The sequence below is a fragment of the Gorilla gorilla genome, chromosome 21 (assembly GCF_029281585.2).
Source record: "Gorilla gorilla gorilla isolate KB3781 chromosome 21, NHGRI_mGorGor1-v2.1_pri, whole genome shotgun sequence".
NCBI classification, from domain to species: domain Eukaryota; kingdom Metazoa; phylum Chordata; class Mammalia; order Primates; family Hominidae; genus Gorilla; species Gorilla gorilla.
The window spans coordinates 49,446,033-49,459,415 of NC_073245.2; the positions used below are offsets into that span (position 1 = coordinate 49,446,033).

Here is a 13,383-nt window from a genome sequence, read left to right on the forward strand (position 1 = left end):
GGTGGCACATGCCTGTAATCCCAGCTACTCAGGAGGCTCAGGCAGGAGAAACACTGGAACCCGGGAGGCGGAGGTTGTGGTGAGCCAAGATCATGCCATTGCACTTCAGCCTGGGCAACAAGAGTGCAACTCTGTCTCAAAAAAAAAAAAAAAAAAAGTTTGTTGAATCAATAAGTGGTATTGCTTATAGAAGAGCAATTCACACGTGGGTGAAGGATGACTTTTATCGAAGTTAGTTGAATGTGGTTAAGAGCTGGTTCTGAGTTGGACTTGCCTGGATTTGAATCCCAGTGCTCTCATTTGCACGGTGTGACTGTGGGCAATTTGATTACACTTTCTGAGCCTCAATTCCTTGTCTGTGAAAGGAGGACCAGTACCCTCCATCAGCCTGTGTAAGGAGCATATGAGATTCTATGCATGAAGCTGCCTGGTTTGCACTCTGCGTGCTTGGTAAATGTAAGCTTTAAAAAAAATTACACCTCGTAATACCACTTTGGGAAATGTAACTATGTAAAACACATAAAAAATTAGGTTGAAGAGAAAAGAACATTTAAATGCACACCGGTATGGGGGAATTTTATTGTATTTACAAAGGAAAAAGTGGGTCAGAAATGAGAGGATTAACTGGATCCAGTTGCATTTTGGCTACAGGTAGCCCGGGTCACAGGAGGAATCTTCATCCCTGGGAGTTCCTGCTGCAGAAAGAAAGATCAAGCTCAATCCGGGGAACTGAAGTAAGGGTGGCTAGAGTGGGATGCATGGAACCAGGGTGACGGGTGCTCCCGTGACAGGAGCTGGCCTTTTGGATTCCAAAAGAGGCAGCGTGGGGTGGAGGGAAGGATGTGCAAGCGTGCCAGCAAGGCGAGTCCCAGGCTTAGCCCCTGCTCTCTGCTCTGCCAACCAACTCCCACCGAGACCCTGGGCCAGTCACTTCCCCTTGAAGAAGCTTCCTCTAATCCCCAGACAGGCTCAGCGTTCTCCCAGCCTCACCATCACCACTCCCCAGCATCTCTTCCCATTCATCACAATGAAGTAATTGACTGTACAAGAACGTGTCTAGTTCCTTGCTGCTTCGGTGTGTTATGAATTCCATGAGAGCAGGGGTCGCTGCTGTCCTGTACCCTGCTATACCTCTGGTCCAGAGCGTGGCATGTCATAGTCACTGGATGGTCTTTACAGGGGTGGGAAGATGGCTAAACCCGAGCCTCAGTTTCCTTACAGGGCTGTTACATGGACACAATGTATGATGGCTGCAAAAGTGTGCCATCTGTCACACGGCTCTACTCTACACTCTAAAGCAGGAACTTATTCCTGCTCACCAGTGATATCCTGGTATTTGCAGCAGTCGAGCTGGAGGGGGAACAATGGCTATAGCAGCCTTCGGGGCCCTTCCTGCCAGCTCTGCGGGCTCTGTGATTTCAATCTCCGTGAAGCCTCTGGCTTTCAACTTGCGGGAACAAAGCCTGCATTCTTAGGATTAGCCCTCCATGGAGCCATCCACCCTACCGGGGCCTGATGAGAGCCGTAGCAGGTGAACAATTACCTAATCCCAGCCTGCGAGGCACAGAGGAGGCCTTCTTCTTAGAGACATTATTTTTGAACTCTTGTCTTGAGGACCCTAGAGATGGTAAGAGCTAACCCCTCCTTTCACAGAGTCGAAACGAAGAAGTGTGTTGCTGTGCCGCTAGTTGCAGAAACAGGCCTGGGGCCCAGGTGTTCTTCCCGCCTCCCAGACTGGTTGTCGCCCCTCCTGTCATCTGCCGTAGGCCTGGTGCTGCTTGTAGGTGGTGAAATCTCTGGGCTGGTGGTGTCTAATCAGGTTGGGAAGAAAGTGAGAGAGGCCATGGAGCGCTCTGCTGGGAACTGGATTTGCTTAATAGCTTGGACCAGAAGTGCCCAGCAGAGCAACACTGGGACCTGCTTGTGCTGGCAGTTAAATCAGGCTCTAGGCCGGGTGCGGTGGCTCATGCCTGTAATCCCAGCACTTGGGGAGGCCATGGCAGGTGGATCACCTGAGGTCAGGAGTTCGAGACAAGCTTGGCCAGCATGGTGAAACCCCATCTCTACTAAAAGTACAAAAAATTAGCCGGGCATGGTGGCGGGTGCCTGTAATCCCAGCACTTGGGGAGGCCGAGGAGGGTGGATCACCTGAGGTCAGGAGTTCAAGACCAGCCTGGCCAACATGGTGAAACCCTGTCTCTACTAAAAGTACAAAAATCAGCCGGGCATGGTGGCAGGCGTCTGTAATCCCAGCTACTCGGGAGGCTGAGAATCACTTGAACCCTGGAGGCAGAGGCTGCAGTGAGCCGAGATCATGCCACTGCACTCTAGCCTGGCTGATGGGAGTGAAACTCCATCTCAACAACAACAACAACAACAACAACAACAACCACAACAACCACAAATCAGGCTCTAAACCCCAGCAGAGTTTCTCCAAACAGCCACGACATTTTTGGGAAACTTTGCCCATGAAGTGGGGGCTTTGTGCAAAGAAGTTCCAGGGAGGCAAAACAGGTCTGGGCCTGCCATTCCCTGACTTGGGGCCAGCTGCCGCCCCCTCTTTGCCTCACTTTTCCTCCTCTGTAGACTCCCAGGAGAAACGTGAGGGCCAGTGAGCTGGGGAACGACAGTCATCACGTCTCTCGTCTGCTGATCGTGTGTCTGCGCACACTCATCTACCACAGGGTGTGGGAGGGCTGGTCTGTCTTTGGCTTGATAGTTTTTTGAACTTGGCAAGGGAACCAGAGCACGCCTGTCAGTTCACCTGCAGCCGAATCCTTGGGGACACCTGTTAAAATTCAGATTTCTGGGTCGTATCACGGAACCATTCGGTGAGTAACATTTTTGGGCATGGACACTGAGCCTGGCCTCTGGCTCCGCACTGGGATACAGCCATGGATAAGATGCGGTCTCCATCAGACACTTTCCACCCTTCATGACTAAAGAACTCTCCTAATATTGATTGATTGATTGATTGATTGATTGAGACGGGATCTCACTATATTGGGCAAGCTGGTCTCAACCTCCTGGCCTCCAGTGATCCTTCCCCATCAGCCTCCCAAAGTGCTGGGATTATAGGCATGAGCCACCGCACCTGGGCACTCCCCTAGTTCTTCTTTTTTTTTTTTTTTTTTTAGACCGAGTCTTGCTCTGTCGCCCAGGCTGGAGTGTAATGGTGCGATCTCAGCTCACTGCAACCTCCGCCTCCCAGCTTCAAGCGATTCTCCTGCCTCAGCCTCCCGAGTGGCTGGGATTACAGGCGTGAGCCACTACACCCGGCTAATTTTTGTATTTGTAATAGAGACAGGGTTTTGCCATGTTGGCCAGGTTGGTGTTGAACTCCCGACCTCAGATGATCCACCCACCTTGGCCTCCCAAAGTGTTGGGATTACAGGTGAGCCACCATACCCAACCACTCTCCTAGTTCTTAATGTCTGTCAGGAGGGTACTTGTTCTTGGTTTGTTTGGCAGAGCCCCATACCTTCAGAGAGGAGTGGGTTTTTTCCTTTTCCTGGCAAACCACGGGGTAGGAAGCCCTGAAGTCCCTAGATGCACCCATGCACACACACCCATACCTGTGCTTCTGCAGCAGGGCCACCAGGATGCTCTCCAATTCCATTTGCTTTTGTTCTGCCCACATGCTGTCTACCTGACGACCAAGCCGTGCCCTTGCTCCTCGCTCTTGGTTGCTCTCTCTGTGAAAAAGAGAACTAGTTGCTATTTGGGTAGGATGTGGAAAGGCAGGGGTATATCCCTATGCCTATTTCAATATCTGGTGTGGACTCTTCTACCCAACTGAATTAGATTCAGCCACACTTAGGGAGGCAGTATATATAGTAATGAAGAGCACAGAAGTACAAGTGTACACAGTTGCAAAATGTCTCCCCACAGATTATTAATGATAGAGGGAAAAATAACTTTATAGAGGAGAAACCTAGCAGACACCATGTTAACCAACTGATCAAAGTTACCATCTACCAATAATCCACCAATAATGGCACAAATTGCCATCCTGTGCCTCCTGATACCAGGCACTGAGAAGGACACAACACTACTTCTGTGAATGCATCACCTGATTCCTCTAATCATCATTAGAGGAACGCATCCTCTCATCATGGGGTTATGTCTGGCAAATTCAACATGAGGGACATTCTATAAATCATTAGCCTTTACTAATCAAAACTGTCAATGTCATGAAAGACTGAGGAACGATTCCAGATTAAAAGAAACTGAAGGGACATGACAACTAAATGGTATCTGTGATCCTGGATTGGGTCCCAGATCAGAAAAAGAAATAATTGTTATAAAGGACATTTTGGGACAACTGGTAAAATTTGAATATGGATTATAATTGATAATTATATTATGATTATGTAAGGGGATGTCCTTTGGTTAGGTATTACGAAACACACATAGAAGTACCTAAGGGTAAAGGGTCATGATGACTGCAATTTACTCTCAAATGGTTCAGCAAAAATGATAAGAATACTTAATGTGCATATGTGTTTCTGTGTGTATGTATCTATATCTAGCTATAGATATAGAGTAAGCAAATGTGATAAAATGTTAGGAATTGGAAGTGTATATGGAAGTCCATTGTGCTTTTGTTGCAACTTTTTTGTAAGTTTGAGATTTTTTTCAAAGTAAAAACTAAAAAACATATAGGCTATAGAGTCAGGCAGTTTGGTTCCAAACTCTGCCACTCTTTGTGTGTCCTTTAAAAGCTATTAACCCTGGGCCAGGGCGCAATGGCTCACACCTGTAATCCCAGCACTTTGGGAGGCCAAGGCGGGCAGATCACGAGGTCAGGAGATCGAGACCATCCTGGCTAACATGGTGAAACCCCGTCTCTACTAAAATATACAAAAAATTAGCTGGGCATGGTGGCGGGCACCTGTAGTCTCAGCTACTCGGGAGGCTAGGGCAGGAGAATGGTGTGAACCCGGGAGGGGGAGCTTGCAGTGAGCCGAGATTGTGCCACTGCACTCCAGCCTGGGGGACAGAGAGAGACTCCATCTCAAAAAAAAAAAAAAAAAAAAAAGCTATTAACCCTGTACAATGGGGATAAGGGTTGTTATGAAGATTAAAGAAGAAACTAAAAGCTGGGCAAGGTGGCTCACAACTATAATCCCAATGCTTTGGGAGGCCAAGGTGGGAGGATCACTTGAGGCCAGGAGTTCGAGACCAGCCTGGGCAAAATAGTGAGACCCTCATCTCTACAAAAAATAAAATAGTCAGTTGTGGTGGTGCACACTGGTAGTCCTAGCTACTTGGTAGGCTAAGATGGGAGGGTCGCTTGAGTCCAGGCATTTGAGGTTACAATGAGGCATGATCATTCCACTGTACTCCAGCCTGGGCAACAGAATGAGACCCTGTCTCTAAAAAAAAGAAAGCAAGAAACTAAGAATAATAGTAGCTGACACTACCAAGGGCATCTGTGTGCCCAGCACTGTGCCAAGTGTCTGTAAATGTCCTAGGGCAGAGCCTTTGTTTTTGGCATGGAGTCATGATTAAATGGTAACTACTACCAGTGTGGTTACTGTCGGAGCCTAGCCTGAAGAGGCACGTGGTAGGCATGGAGGTAAGCTGAGGTTTAACGCTGGAACCCTTTTGCTACGGGAAGTCCAGAAATGACACTTGCTGTGCCAAGGAAGAGATCTGAATTGGTCCCTGGTCCCCTGTAGGGAACAAGCTCCTGCAGACTCTGCTGCAGGGTGTGGGAAGAAATCACTAGAACTCCTGCTTACCCCTGCTGCCTGCTCATGATGTCCTGGAGCAGCTTGCGGGCGGACAGCTGGCCCAGCACCTTCCGGTAGCTGTTGGTGAAGATGGCATCTGCATACCGCCGCATCCTGTGCGGAAGGAGTCAGCGGTCAGAGGGTGGGGTGGAGGCCAGGCGAGAGGACAGTCGCGGCTGCACTCGCCATGTCTCTGCAAGATCCTTCTGTTGTCATCTGTCCCACTCACCCCAAGAGAGACTCAGACCCCTCTGAGTGACCTCTGTGAAGCTGTGTCTGCCTCCTCTGCAAGGACGGGCAGTGGGTGCTGCCTGGAGACATAGCCAGGGCCCAGCTGATGGGCTGAGTCTGCATTCACTAACGCCTGCCGCATGGCAGGGATGGCTTGGGAGTGGTGGGAACTTTCCCCAGGGGCTGCTTACCTGAGGGTCAAAGGGGGAGGTGGGGAGCAGTGGGAGCTGCTGCTGAGGGTGAGGATCACAAAGAAGAACACCCAGAGTGGCATCCTTCACCCGGGGTGGCACCTGCAGAGTGACAGGAGGGGAAGGTCAGGTATAGCCACAGCCATCGGGATGGCCTTCACTGGCCCAGCCCTGGGCTTGGCTCCATGGCAAGCCGTGGTCCTTGGTTTTTGGAAGCTGTGGGATGGGAAAAAGAACCCAGACACTGGAAGTCAGACAGACCTGAGTTCATGTTCTGCCTCTGCCAGCCACCTGCTCTGACTTCATTTTCTCCATCTGTAGAATGGGCGTGATGGAGCTCCCCTGCCAATCACATAGGGTTGAACCAAAAACCAGTGATAGTAGGGAAATTTCCCCTTGCCATAAGGTATTAGAAGTAGGTGAACAGACACTTCTCAAAAGAAGACATCTATGCAGCAAAAAAACACATGAAAAAATGCTCATCATCACTGGCCATCAGAGAAATGCAAATCAAAACCACAATGAGATACCATCTCACCACCAGTTAGAATGGCAATCATTAAAAAGTCAGGAAACAACAGGTGCTGGAGAGGATGTGGAGAAATAGGAACACTTTTACACTGTTGGTGGGACTGTAAACTAGTTCAACCATTGTGGAAGTCAGTGTGGCGATTCCTCAGGGATCTAGAACTGGAAATACCATTTGACCCAGCCATCCCATTACTGGGTATATACCCAAAGGACTATAAATCATGCTGCTATAAAGACACATGCACACGTATGTTTATTGCGGCATTATTCACAATAGCAAAGACTTGGAACCAACCCAAATGTCCAACAATGATAGACTGGATTAAGAAAATGTGGCACATATACACCATGGAATACTATGCAGCCATAAAAAATGATGAGTTCATGTCCTTTGTAGGGACATGGATGAAATTGGAAATCATCATTCTCAGTAAACTATCGCAAGAACAAAAAACCAAACACCGCATGTTCTCACTCATAGGTGGGAATTGAACAATGAGATCACATGGACACAGGAAGGGGAATATCACACTCTGGGGACTGTTGTGGGGTGGGGGGAGGGGGGAGCGGGGAGGGATAGCATTGGGAGATATACCTAATGCTAGATGACGAGTTCGTGGGTGCAGTGCACCAGCATGGCACACGTTTACATATGTAACTAACCTGCACAATGTGCACATGTACCCTAAAACTTAAAGTATAATAAAAAATTTAAAAAAAAAAAGGTATTAGAAGTAGGATTTGGGGCCAGGCACAGTGGCTCACGCCTGTAATCCCAACACTTTGGGAGGCTGAGGTGGGCGGATCACCTGAGGCCAGGAGTTTGAGACCAGCCTGGCCAACCTGGTGAAATCCCATCTCTACTAACATTACAAAAATGAGACAGGAGTGGTGGTGTGTGCCTGTAATCCCAGCTACTCAGGAGGTTGAGGCACGAGAATCCCTTGAACCCAGGAGGTGGAAGTTGCAGTGAGCCAAGATCGTCCCATGCACTCCACGTTGGGTGACAAAGTGAGACCCTGTCTCAAAAAAAAAAAAAAATTAAATTAATAGAATAAATGGGATCCCTTAGCAAGGAATGGGGAAGGTCAAAGAACCTTCTCACAGCGCCCCTCATTCAACCCCATCCAGTATGGCAGTGAAAGCAGGCAGCAAGGGTAACTGCTCAGCTCTGAGTCAGACAAACTGGAAGTTCAAATCCTGGCTCTGCTGTCATTAGCTGTGTGTCCCAGGACAAGTGGCTTCACCTCTCTGAGCCTTATTTTCCCCGGCCATAAAACCGAGATAGTAACTAGACCTCCTATTTCGGCTCCTGGAAGGATCTGGTGAGGTGAGTGCCTGAACCAATAGGGAATTCTCTAGAAACCTTTGCTGTGGCTACCTAAGACCGACCCTCTCAGAGGGCAGGCTCTTCCTGTTTTAATTTTGTTTGGCGTTGGAGAGAGGGGAGAAGGGCTCTAAGTCTTGCTCCAGATGCTTAGATTTTGCTGAAGAGTTTTAGTCCTGGAAGAGACTGAAGAGCCGGGGGAGCCAGTGTGGCGCAGTCATCTCATAGGTCCTGTAACTACGCTTAATTGGGGCCTGCGGACAGCATGCTCTGCAATTAGGGGAAAAACAGCCAGCAGGGGACAGAGCCCGCCTCCGCCGGGGCAAGTGCCACTGCTGTCAGCCCAGACCTGCCCAAGCATGGAAACACGGCTGGCCTCGGGGGACTTGGCCACCTAGGAATTGGGTCCTCCCATCTCCCATGGGTTTCTCCCTCTCTCAGCAGGATGTCTACTCCATGGGGGTGTAGATCCATCCAGAGGCCCAGCCAGCCCCGGAGGTGGCCAGCACCCCTGCCTTTCCCACAATCTCCTCACATGGCTTCCTTCCCTCCCACTCCTGGGTCCTGCTGAGGAGTTCTGTCAGGCAGGGCCAGCACTGGCAGAACCCACCTTGCTCTCCCGGCCCTCTCAGGGTATCACCCTCCTTTCTGAAGGCACTGAAGTCTCCTCTAACCCAGGGATGCCTTGGGCCCCCAGGCAGCACTCACGGGGTCTGCTTACTGCAGCCTGAGACCCTGTACCTGCAGAGCTGGAGGGAGCAGCAGCCCAGGCCTCAGTGGTCAGCCCCTCCCTCCATGACATGAGCATCCCCACAACACGCACACTAGCTGTCCTCCACTTCCTGCTCGAGTGAGCACTTGCTGCCAGCGAATGACAGGGATCTCACTACCCCCAGGCCGGGGAGCTTATTTCCAGGTGGTTCTTTCTTTATTTATTTTGAGAGAGGGTCTCACTCTGTGGCCCAGGCTGAGGTGCAGTGGTGCAATCATAGCTCACTACAGCCTCAAACTCCTGGGCTCAAGCAATCCTCCTGCCTCAGCCTCCTGAGTAGCTGGGACAGCAGGCATGTGCCATCATGCCCAGCTAATTTTGAAATTTTTTGTAAAGATAAAGTCTCACTATATTGCCGAGGCTGGTTTCAAACCCCCGGGCTTAAGTGATCCCCCCGCCTCAGCCTCCCAAAGAGTTGAGCTTACAGGCATGAGCCACAATGCCAGGCCCAGGCAGTTCTTATTGTTAGGAAGTTTGTCTCACCATGTCAAGCCCAAATCTCCTTCTCCTGCAAATATTTGCTAAGCCTCTACCGTTCCGGTAAGGACTGGGGCTAGAGAAAAGATGAGAACACGGGATCTACCCCGAGGGCTGGCTGTGTAACATCCGCCTGCTGGGCCGGAGCCTCTGCACCTGCAGCCACACGACTGGTCCTTTAGATATGTTCCGCATGTCTGACTTAAGCTTTTGTTCCTCAGACCAAGGCTCGGCAGGCTTCCGTCCTCCTCATCGCACCATACCACGTCTGGTCCCCCTTCTCCCCACCTGGTCCAGGCTGCCTCTCCAGAAGTGGAATTTTCTAAGCCGGGAGATCTTTGGACGCAAGCAGGGCCCCTTAACAGAAACCACTGCCTTTTCTGTCTCCCAGCTGCAGCCTGGCTTTCTTGCCTTCTTTGCTGCTGATCTTCTAAAGATTCAGGCAGATCTAGGTCCCCAATCACCTCCCTCCCCTGCTCAGAAGCCCTTGGCTCCCCACTCCTTCCAGAATAAAGCTCAAACCCCTTCTCTTGGCTTAAGCTCTCCCTCTGCCTGCCCCTTCTCCCAAGGGCTGGCACAAGTGATTCCCAGCCCCTGTGCCCTATCAGGCTCCACAACCCATCCTTGCACTCTCCCTCTGGAGCAGGCATCCCCATGCTCCTCTTACAGCCAAGGAAAAGAGCCTAGAGAGGACAAGGACATTTTCCATGATCCTCCATCAAATTAGTTTTGGAGTGGGCACTTCAGAATGGGACTCCTCATTCCCAGGCCGGCAGACTTCCTTCCGCTCCATGCAGCAGCCTCCCAGGTACAATGCTCTATTCACAGTATTCCCCATTCACAGGGATCCTCAGCCTCCATCACCTGCACGTGGGAAAGGGTCTGAAAAAAAGGAAAGCTTCTTGCTCTTTGTTGTTGGGCCTCTGGGGAAGAAAGAACAGGGACAAACAGGAACACCTGCTTGATTGGCCCCTCCCTATGCACACCCAGTAGTTTCAGGGAGTTGAAACAACCTCATAGGAGGGCATACTTTGGTGGGGAGGGCAAGTCATAGTAAACACAATACCCCGCTCATTCAAGATAAGGCTCAGCAACTGCACAAGTTAACCAAGAGGCTCAACATTTGCCACAAATCCTGTGCCCCAGGCATAGGTCAAGACCCCACAGCAACCTCTGAGCTATGAGAACCGAATCCATGGGTTTGCAGATCCCACTGAATGAAAATGGGAGACAAGAATTATCCAGTGTAGGGTAAGATAAGAAGAATAGAGGTTATGTCACTAAGGATAAAATAGCTCCAGCCTGAGCAACATAGCGAGACCCCATCTCTACAAAAAAAAAAAAAAACCAAAAAAACCCAAAAACTTATCTAGGCATGGTGGCACATGCCTGTAGTCCCAGCTACTCTGGAGGCTGATGTGGGAGGATTGCTTGAGCCTGGGAGGTTAAGGCTGCAGTGATCCATGATAGTGCCACTGCACAGTAGCCTAAATGTCAGAGCAAGACCCTATCTCAAAGAATAAAATAAAATAGCTGTCAACAGACACATTCCACATGACAACTTAAGGAGTCAAAATTCACTGAATGAAGTGTAGCCGAGCCCAACAGCATTGCTGGCAACTCTGATGACTGAAGGCACTCCAGAGTTTATAATCTATCATTATGATCATCGGTTAGCTTCCTGCAGTGCTTACTGATTCTGGGATTAGATGTACTTGAGACTGCCTGGATTCAGGATAAACAGGCACTTGATCTACATCCGTTGGCACCTTTTGCCAGCTTTCATGCCAGGAATGCCAGGAGAATTCTGCAGATTCACCTGCAGCTAACGACAGAGGTCAGGTCTCAAGCACCCAAATTCGCAAGGCCATTTTTGAAAACCCAGGGAAAGAACATCTTTAACCTTCCTTGAATATTCCCCTTTGAAATTTGAGCACCCCAAAGCATAGACTTCCTGATCTGGTTTATAAACTGTTTCAGTGACAGCATTCCAAGTTAAAAGAAATCTAAGTTTTTAATGAGGAAGCATCTTGAACTGTCATTCAAAAGAGTGACACTCCACCTCCTTCCAGAAGGGGTTTGAGGCAGTCTATGGTGAAAAACAAATACTTCAGGACCATTAAAGCAAGGATCAGGAGACAGGCATGGGGTAGCGGAGGACTCCAAAGGCAGATAATTGTGTCTAAAACCTGGAGTAAAGAGTGCGGCTGCAATTGAGCAAGAAAGCAAAATGTTATCAATTTCCCGGCAATTACATTGAATCAGTTCTGAGTGATCAATGAGCAGTATTGATTTGCACAGCCACTTGGCTCATCTCTGATCCATGGCAGAATCCCATCGCTGACAGGAAAATCAAGCCAACTCACATTTGCCCCCGAAGCCTGCCCACGCACCCTCGAAGGAGCACTGAGACCTCACCACCTGCGACAGACACCTGGAGCCAGTCCGCCACGCGCCCAAGTTAAGACAAGCCCCAAACGGCACCATCAAAAGCCTATTCCAGAGCCCCTACTGAGGGGTGATTTTATCCAAAGAGGGGCTCAAATGTACTCACCAGTCCATGGGCAAAGAGGATGGCGGTGGGCCTCTTGGACTCAGTGTTTCTGAGTTGGTGAGAAGGTTAACTTTTCTTACCCCCACCCAGCCTAGCCCCCCAGGGCCACCCCTCTCACCTGATGCCGCAGATCTCCCTCTGCTCTGAGGCACTGCTCAAATCCAGGGGCCCTGGGCTGGGTGTTTGCTCCGGCAGCCGCCTGGCGTTCCTATCATTTATCCCTTCATTTTCCTAAGCGTTGTCAGCGTCAGAGAATCAATTACCCACAAGTCAACCAAAGGACTGTTTTTAGCATCATATCACACTGACAAACCCTGTTGGTGAAAGAGGTTTGGCCCCTTGCAAACTTAGACTCCTGGTAAAGTCTCCTTTTATCTTTGACACGGTGGACAGAGTACAAAGGTGTAACATTATTCCAAGAGGATATAGAGAATATATACTGCTATAATAGTGATTGGAGAACTCGGCTGGGCGCGGTGGCTCACACCTGCCATCCTAGCACTTTGGGAGGCTGAGGCGGGTGGATTGCCTGAGCTCAGAAGTTTGAGACCAACCTGGGCAACATAATGAGACCCTGTCTCTACAAAAAAATTAAAAATTAGCTGGGCATGGTGGCACATGGGTATAGTCCCAGCTACTCAGGTGGCTGAGGCAAGAGTGTCACCTGAGCCTGGGAGGCGGAGGTTGCAGTGAGCCAAGACCACACTACTGCACTCCAGGCTGGGTGACAGAGCAAGACTCTATCTCAAAAAATATATTTTTTAAAAAAAGAAAAAATATGTGTTAAAAATAATTGGAGAACTCATAACAGTGAAACACCAAGAGTTTATTGATTCTCCAAGATAAATATGCCTTTTTAAAAGTTCATATAATTTAGCTTTGTCCCTGTGTAATTTTATTTCACTTTTGGGTAGACAACATTATGAATAAGCGTTATTCTCTCCTTAGTGGGGAATTTGTTCCCTATCTCCCTTGTCGTCCAATTATCAGATTTCTGCACTATTTGATTTACACCTGCTTGGTCACAGGCTGATTTCAACAGCTAGCCTGGGGGCATCCGTCGTCATCTGTCAAGGCAGCCAGACATTGGCAGTTGCCTCAGAGAAGTGTGAAATGGGAGGGAAGAGATGGAAAACCTTGGGAGAGTTGTTGTGTTTCCAGATTTCTCTAGCCTACAGCTAAGAAATCCTCAGGAATGACATAAAAGCACAGGAGGCAGAAGCTCTGGTTTCCCAGGCGGCCGTCGTGGAGGTGTGGGAAGAGCTCCAAGCCTTGAGTCTAGGGACCTGCTGCCTCTCCCAAGCCTGTCAATCATGACCTCTGTGACCCTTAGGAAGTTACTTCTACCTGGCTGGGTGCAGTGGCTCACACCTGTAATCCCAGCACTTTGGGAGGCTGAGGCAGGTGGATCACGAGGTTAGGGGTTCGAGACCAGCCTGACCAACATGGTGAAACCCCGTCTCTACTAAAAATACAAAAATTAGCTGGGTGTGGTAGTGGGCACCTGTAATCCCAGCTACTCAGGAGGCTGAGGCAGGAGAATTGCTTGAACCCGGGAGGTG

The 13,383-nt window shown here is 49.5% G+C and overlaps 1 protein-coding gene across 2 annotated transcripts; it reads right to left on the reverse strand.

Annotated features, from left to right (window-relative positions):
• Positions 1–472: 472 nt before the first annotated feature.
• Positions 473–12,010, reverse strand: GHRH (growth hormone releasing hormone). 2 transcript variants are annotated; one of them, XM_063702368.1, is made up of 5 exons: positions 11,940–12,010; positions 6,161–6,262; positions 5,748–5,852; positions 3,576–3,695; positions 473–692 (listed from the first exon to the last, which is right to left on the reverse strand). In XM_063702368.1, the coding sequence occupies exons 2-5, from the start codon at positions 6,241–6,243 to the stop codon at positions 677–679; spliced, it is 324 nt and encodes a 107-aa protein (XP_063558438.1). In that variant the 5' UTR covers positions 6,244–6,262; positions 11,940–12,010; the 3' UTR covers positions 473–676. The 2 variants fall into 2 exon arrangements, with proteins under 2 accessions (XP_063558438.1, XP_063558436.1); XM_063702366.1 differs by having other exon boundaries at positions 473–695.
• Between the last annotated feature and the right edge of the window lie 1,373 nt (positions 12,011–13,383).

What these genes read in the sequence shown, in the direction of transcription:
- GHRH (XM_063702366.1), bottom strand. Translation starts at nt 6,243, where the DNA reads ATGCCACTCTGGGTGTTCTTCTTTGTGATCCTCACCCTCAGCAGCAGC. An exon ending in CCTCCCCCTTTGACCCTCAG is followed by an intron (nt 5,853 to 6,160) that starts GTAAGCAGCCCC and finishes CCTTCCGCACAG; the next exon opens with GATGCGGCGGTATGCAGATG. An exon ending in ATCATGAGCAGGCAGCAGGG is followed by an intron (nt 3,696 to 5,747) that starts GTAAGCAGGAGT and finishes TCTTTTTCACAG; the next exon opens with AGAGAGCAACCAAGAGCGAG.